Raw genomic sequence first — 7940 nt, forward strand, 5'->3', positions numbered from 1 at the left:
TAATAACTTATATCAGAACCCATTCCTTTTTTAGTCTGACCCTACGAGAAGATTGATCTTGTTCAATCTCATTAACTCTATTATACAAACATTATTGGCCAATCACGTCATTGAATATTCCAGGACTACGGTAGATCGACAAAGAGAGTCTGAAATCTATTATCTTTAGGTCTTATTTTTCAATCCAAAGAATATCAAAGTTCTATTCATCAATATTTATTCTCAAGTCAGTTGGAATATCGAATGGCTTTTACCTACATTTTCCATTCAAAAACCTTTCCAAACCAAAAAATTAAAAGAAGATAAAAAAAAAAGATTTTATAGACATCTTGTGAATGTTTATCGTCTTTTCCTAAAAAATCAACACATTGTCTTATAATATTAACTATTTCCCACCGCAAGAAGATGGAGTAACAAGAGAATATTTTCCTTTTTAATTGTAAGGCCGTGAATGAATATACTAAATTATCAAAAAATTTCAAAATACATCTTATTTTAGAAGGTGGATTTTTTCCGCTCACAGTGACATCAAAATATTCTCATTACATGAATAAATTTGATGATAGGTTGTGATTGAATATTTTATTTCCTAGAAAAAAAAATGAAACTCATTGTCTTATTGATAAAAACACTATATGCTTACGTTATAGCTGATTTAAGTTACCATCTGTAAAAACCATGTGTGCATTTCACATATTGTTTAAATATCTCATATAACTTAGCCTATAAAAGATATATTTTAAATCCTCTATGATCCATCGTATAATTGCGGCTTTAGTAGGAAATCTGAGCTGATTCTGGCCCATCTCTACGTCCGAATGAGCCTGACTGCAGCCTGCTCACCAACACACTGCATATCACAGAAACCAGAGGGGCAGAATAAACGGTGCAAAGTCTCAGAAATAAATCGACCCGGTATTTTTAATCAAATGATATGCAAGAAGTTGGAAAATTTAATCATTTTATCATGTGTTGAAAATATCAAATTATGGTAATAGTGAAATTCATGTCAGTGGTAGATATTTGGTCAACTGTTTTCTAGATTGATATTAGAAGTAAAAATGCATTAATTAAATCTTTTCTCCGTTTAATAATTGCATGTGTGGCAGCCTTAGTGATGAATAACAGCTTCCACAGAGAGTAAGAAGTTTATAAAAAATAAAAATAACCTGTGATTAAAAAAGCAAATATTGTGTAATGCTTATGTAATCGATACTATATAAAAAGCATAGCACTACAGGCTAACAATCATTATGTTCCTCTATTCCATACAATTTTCATAGCACCGTATAATAGTCGTGTTGGTGCTACTTTAGCGCAAGGTCTACCACACTGTAGTGTGAGATCTACCTCCTGTTACCACTTTAGCGTGAGGTCTACCTCCCGTGAGCACTAACGATGTTGTTGTTGTGGATTAAAGCCAACAGTTCTAGTTGGCACGGGCCATTCCCTTGGTCGGCCCGTAGAGCACTAACGATGACATATATTTTAATGATAAAAAAAATATTTAAATATATCCTAGGAAAGACTGAAATAGATGAGGAAGAAAGGTAAGAATAAAGATGTTATCATAAATTTCCATACATTTATCCTAGCGATCACACTTTGTACATCTTCTAAAAATGACACAAAGAGATCATTCGAATTCTTTTCTCATCACCTTCCAGCAAAAGATTAGGTTAGGTAGACCTCAGGTTTCACGTGGGTAGGCTACATATGGCGGTATTCTTTTATGAGCGGGGAGACCGGGAGCGACAGGTCACGCGGTAGACAACAGGTTCACATGGGTAGGCTACATGTGGCGGTAGACCTCATGCTAAAGTAGCACCGTCGTGCTTATCATTGTCTAACGACGACGCTTGAAGAGCATCCCATTCACGATCTGGATTTATGGTTCTTGTTTAGCCATTATTCTTTCCTCGGAAGAGAAGATAGATAGGTAAATGATGGCAGTAGACAATTTTATTAATGGGTTTTAATATATTTCTTGATAGCTTTTTGTGTGTTGAGTAAAATGCCGTGATCAAAAGTTTTTTTTTTTTCTGTGAACGTTATAATGAATATTGTTAGGATTTGAAGGTTTAAAATCCACAAGTGAGCAGCAGAGGAAGGTACAGAACAAATTACAGGATATTGACCAAGTATATCGTGGAATATATATGTATATATATATATATATATATATATATATATATATATATATATATATATATACATATATATATATATATATATATATATATATATATATATATATATATATATATATATATAAATATGTGTGTGTGTGTATGTATGTGTGTGTGCGTGTATGTGTGTGGTCAATATCCCGGAATTTTATTTTGTACCTTTCCTCGCCCGTTCAATTGTGGAATTTGAACCTTTAAACCCTGTCAATATCTATTATAACTCTTACAGAAAATCTTTTGATCACTGCATGTGGTAAGAATAGGACAGACTATTCGGTGTATGTGTAGGGATACAATGTAGTGAGCCGGCAAACAGTTAGTTTGTAACAGAGATTCTCGTGAGGGCAACTGTACTTAATTTATTTAAAGCTAGAGTATCTATATGACCGGTTCCAGTCAAGAAACGATAAAGACATTCAAATACAATGGTGCAGGAAAATACATGAATAGTTAGGTTATCACTAATCAATTCTTGTGTTGATGTACTTCTACGGTTTGGCGTGAAGTACAGGCGCAGACACAGTCCTTATTATCCTTAGTATAGTAATATCATGCAAAATGAATTTTGTCTCTAGTAGCTTTGCAGTAGAATGGCGCAATGGATATGAAAGGCCATGAATGAAATCAAACACCGGTCAGCGCATGGAAGAAGGTATCCACGGTCTAGGTCTACCAGTACTGATGTCACAAAGGAGGGTGATGTTGGAGTCGTCAAAAGGGATGTCCACTAAAGAGAGGGAGGCGTAGGATGTCCTTTATGCTTTGTACTCTGGATCTTTTTATTGGTCTTCAGCCTAGACATAGTAATCCAATCCTAGGTGAATCACAGCCAATGTGTTTCTTGAAAGGGCGGCACCAACGGGATTCATTTGACCAGGGACATGCCGAAGAGTACAATTGTATTCAGTCATGGCGGAGAGATATCAACATTGACAGGCGGACCAGGTGTCGGACTGTCGAGGGAAGGCGTTCGCTAGAGGCATGTGGTCCGTGCAAATGATGAAGGGTATACCTTCTAAGAAGTGACAAAAGTGACGGACAGCTAAATGCGCCACCAGTCATTCGCGGTCAAAGGTATGGTAGCAGGATTCTGCCTTGCACTGAAGAAGGCCAATGGGCGGGGCGAACCAATGACTACCTGCTCGAGGACTACCCCAATAGCGATGTCACTGGCATCGGTGGAGAAGAGGAGAGGTGGGTGTGGCACAGTATTGGAGAGAACAGCTGCAGTTGATTAGGCATTTTTTCCATTGCAGAAGGCTGCTTCTTGAAGGGGACCACATGCCAGGTCTTTTGGCTTGCCTTGAGGGAGGCATAGAGGGGGCCAAGAGTGGCAGTGATAGCTGGCAGGAAGCGGTGATAATGGTTGATTATGCCCAAGAATTCTTGAGGTGCTTTGACGGTCGAGGGTTTTGAGGAGTTCTGAACGGATGCTACCAGCGAAGGGATGAACTCCTTCAGGAGTGATGCGGTGTCATGAGAACGATACTTCGTTGGTGGCTAAGGTACATTTGTCGCACTGGACTACAAAACCATTCTGCTTTAGGCAGTCAACCACGGTGAGTAGGTGACGGAGGTGTTCCTCTTTATAGGAAGAGTACAGAAGTATGCCATCCACATAACGTACACAGAAGTGGTCCCAGCATTTAGAAGACAACAACATGATTAATTGAAGGTGTATGTACCAAAAGGGGGGGAGGAGGGGGGTTGATGGCAGTCTTGGGGATGACTTCCGGCTTCATGCCCACCTGATAATACCCTTTCAGGAGGTCGAACGTGGAGAAAACCTTCTCTTTTTGCAAGAAGGAGGTCATGTGGGCGATGTTTTGGTGGGGGTAATGATCGCGTTGTGTCTGCATTTTTAAGTGCCTTTAATCCCCTTATGGACTTAGAGAGCCATCTTGCTTCAGGACAATATGTGAGGGTGACGACCATAGGCTTGAGACTTTTTGGCAAAGGCCCATTTCTTCCATTTTGGCGAACGATTGTTTAGCGGCTGCCAAAAGATCCGGTGCCAGACGTCTGAATCTGGCAAGCACTCTGGGGCCCGTCATCTTGATGTGGTGATAAATACTGTGCTTTGTGGAACTGTAGGCGTTTGACAAACTTCTGGATGGTAAACTTCCGGATATGATGCGAGGAGATTGGCATTTGTGACTGTGGGTGCGCTGATGTGGTTGGAGAGGCGTTGAGGCGAGGGTTGGGGCGTAAGAGAGGGGTGGAATAGGTGGGTGGTGGGCTGCTTTGTTGCCGCTCCAACATGCCAAGGGTATGAGTACATGTCCTGCCCTATTCATGGCAACATTAGTCAATATTGAATAGTTGTCCACTTAGTCAGGAGTGGGGAGGTTGATTGAGGTCTGGAAGGCGGTAAAGTGGCTGTCCATAAGGATGTTGACTTTGGTCAACAGGTCTTTCAAGGGGAAAATATCGACACCGGGGATGGCAGCACGTATAGGTTTGTGTTGGTGCCGTACTGAAAATGCACGAAAGAGATTCACTTCGTAAGGAGAGCCTTCAGCCGCAGATCAAAGAGAGCAATACTGGTCATTTACTTAGGGACGAGCAAAGCCTTTTGGTCTCTCCAAAGGTTGTTAAGAAAGCTGAAAAAGATTCGCCATGTGGGCGGCGGTGATGGTTATGGCGAGTACTGCTCCAGGAGGTATGAGTTGAGGTCTTTGTACGTTTTAAGGGTGTCCCTTTATTCGCACGGCCAATCGGAGATTTCCGGTAAAGTGTCCAATGGGATGGCTGCGAGAACATAATAAGCTTTCGTGCTTGACTAAGTTATGCCATTCACGCAACCCTGGAATTCAGCACGGTGGTACCATGTAAACGCTTCTCCCTGGTAATGGACGGTAGTTTCAGTGGAGTAGCGTTGATAGCACAGTCAATGTCTGAGGGCTGCATCATCAAAGAGTAAGGCATGGGAGGTAGTTGAACACTCCGATGGTCAACAATGTGCCGGCGACCAGTTAGTTTGTCACTGAGAGACTCTAGCGACTGCAAAAGAACTCTATTTGGTTGGAACTTGAGTATTTCTACAACCAGTTCCAGTCAAGAACGACACAAAATTTCAAACACAATGTTGAAAGAAAATACATGAATAGACAGGTTGTCAGTGAGAGGGGAGACCGATAGTGGCAATATACATGAAAATAAGAAATTCTGTTACAATGCACGAGTACATGTGATACACGAGCGATACAGTAGTACTGTCTGGCCATTCAAAAGGACCCAATAACTCTCTAGCATATATATATATATATATATATATATATATATATATATATATATATATATATATATATATATATATATCAGCACCTAAGGCCCTCGCCACTCAAAGTGGTACCAAGGAGGGCTAGGCAATGGCTGCTGCGGACTCAACTAAAGGCTCCACCAAACCCTTCCTAGTTTAAAAGGACGGCTAGGTTTTAGATACTACTAGAGTGGGTCTCGAACTCCCGACTCAATGAGAGAGAGAGAGAGAGAGAGAGAGAGAGAGAGAGAGAGAGAGAGAGAGAGAGAGAGAGAGAGAGAGAGAGAGAGAAATTTCGAAAAGCTATCACAACCCTGTGTATTCTTTTAAAATGAAAGATGAATTGCGAAACGTTCTCCTGAAGCTTGTTCGTTAATCTTAGTATTATATGGGAAATCCTACAGATTTTTAAATCTAACGTCATACATCAAATTACGATTGTAAAGAATCATACGACTATTTGAATTGGACTAGCAGAAAACATCATTACTATTTTAATATAGATATCTAGGGTCTTATTTTGATGCAGAATAACTTATTAATGTTATCGTTCGTGGGTGTTCGATTCTATAAACATCAATTAATATATTTCTTCATATTGCATTTTCATAAATCTGATATTGAATTAAAACCAGTAAATGTATTAGATTTTTTATCTGAATTATGATAAAAAAAAAATACATCTAGAAACCACACCGTTTTCTTTTTCGTCACGATCAATAGCATCTACACCGTATAAACACGTTTATAAATAAAGTATTAAGGCCCAAACATAAAAAAAAGTTATTTTTACGAAACCAAACTCTCTCTCTCTCTCTCTCTCTCTCTCTCTCTCTCTCTCTCTCTCTCTCTCTCTCTCTCTCTCCATAAAGAATTCCCTCTTAAACTAGGGTTATCCGGGAAATGCTACTACATCAAACAAGAATGCTGAGAGCATCCTTCCGAGTGAATAACAAGACCATAAAGAAAACTCTGATACTTGAGTAAAGGGAACCATTTCAGGATACCGTATTGCCAAGTCATATGCATTCGATATTGAAATAAATGATATTCTTTTTCTTGAGACAGATATTTATAATAAAAGATAACAACCTTTATATCGATGTGCGATGTATTATTCTAATACTTGTAGTACGAAATATTAACCAACAAATATATCTTTTGAAGCTGCTCATTACGATAAAATATAGGATAAAAATTCCTATTCTTTGGCCAGGTTCATGAGGAACCTTTAAAAGGACCAAGTAAGGATTCAATGCACAGCAGCGTGTTTAAAGGTTTGATAGGCGCTCATTAATGCAATAAAAAATAACAATATCTTGAGAGATCATATTCACGTTTAGAGCCCATCTCCTCCTTCACCCGAGCCAGGGCCAGGGAGGGCCAGGTAAAGGCTGTAATGACTTGGCTATCCCAAACCCACCTTAATTGTAGCTCACTAGAATAGTGAGGTTGCAGGCACTAAAAGAAACTATTGATCTTGAATGGGTCTCTAACACTAGACTTACGGATAGCCAGGTAACAACGTTTCTAATAGGCTTCATGGAAATGAAAATTATTGCAGAGTCTTAAACTAGGTTGGATTTAATTTTCTTCAGCTGATTATTCTGAAAAATATCCTTCTTATATCTAATTCAAATTTTTAATTCAGAAAATTATACATGGGTCACTATCTTTTAAAATAATCTATTTATTTGAGGTATTCTCAGCGTCTTGTTATCTAATATATATCAACATTCATATACTAATTTTCCTAGCATTAACTTGCGCAAAGAAGCTACCTATCCTCATTACCTTCTTTAATCAGCCTAATGGCATCGCTGGGATAACCTTATCCAAGGCCTTTATAGAACTAATTGAATAACTCACTTGTGAAACTCACTAATTTGTTTTTATTAGATCCTTTCCTAGTGCTTTTGTTCTGTATTACAGGAAATTTCTAAGATAATAATAATAACAACAATAATAATAATAATAATAATAATAATAATAATAATAATAATAATAATAATAATAATAATAATAATAATAATAATAATAATAATAATAATACTGATTTCCTGTTAAAATATAAATTATTTTATAAAAGTTGGAATGATTTTGAAATGTACAGTGAACGGAATCGTGAAAAAAAGTAATAGATGCTGTCTTGTCATTATAGGTGCTATCGTAAATCACATTCATTTTTGTTTATAGTCGCGTTATAAATAAATATTTCATGTAAAATACTGTACATTGAAAAAAAAAAAAATGTAAAAACTAGAAAATTATAAAAATCACCAAAAGGGTAAAATCTATTTCATTCCATTGTGTTCCAAATGAGAATCAGTATGCGTACGTTCTTTTATAAGGCATATTATGCTCTTCTTTCATAATTATTATGACATATCTTTTATTTTTAGTGACAATTCTATTACACATTCGCGTTGACATTTTACACTATTGGAAATATGCTACATTTGGTAAGAATGAGGTATTACTTTGAAATT

The 7940-nt window shown here is 37.7% G+C and overlaps 1 protein-coding gene across 1 annotated transcript; it reads right to left on the minus strand.

Moving 5' to 3' along the window:
• Positions 1-3338: 3338 nt before the first annotated feature.
• LOC137646280 (uncharacterized) lies at positions 3339-4048 on the minus strand. The gene is made up of 2 exons (XM_068379391.1): positions 3875-4048; positions 3339-3689 (listed from the first exon to the last, which is right to left on the minus strand). Exons 1-2 carry the CDS (start codon positions 4046-4048, stop codon positions 3339-3341), a joined length of 525 nt encoding a protein of 174 aa, XP_068235492.1.
• Positions 4049-7940: the final 3892 nt, after the last annotated feature.

Source organism: Palaemon carinicauda, chromosome 9 (assembly GCF_036898095.1).
Source record: "Palaemon carinicauda isolate YSFRI2023 chromosome 9, ASM3689809v2, whole genome shotgun sequence".
Taxonomy (NCBI): Eukaryota; Metazoa; Arthropoda; class Malacostraca; order Decapoda; family Palaemonidae; genus Palaemon; species Palaemon carinicauda.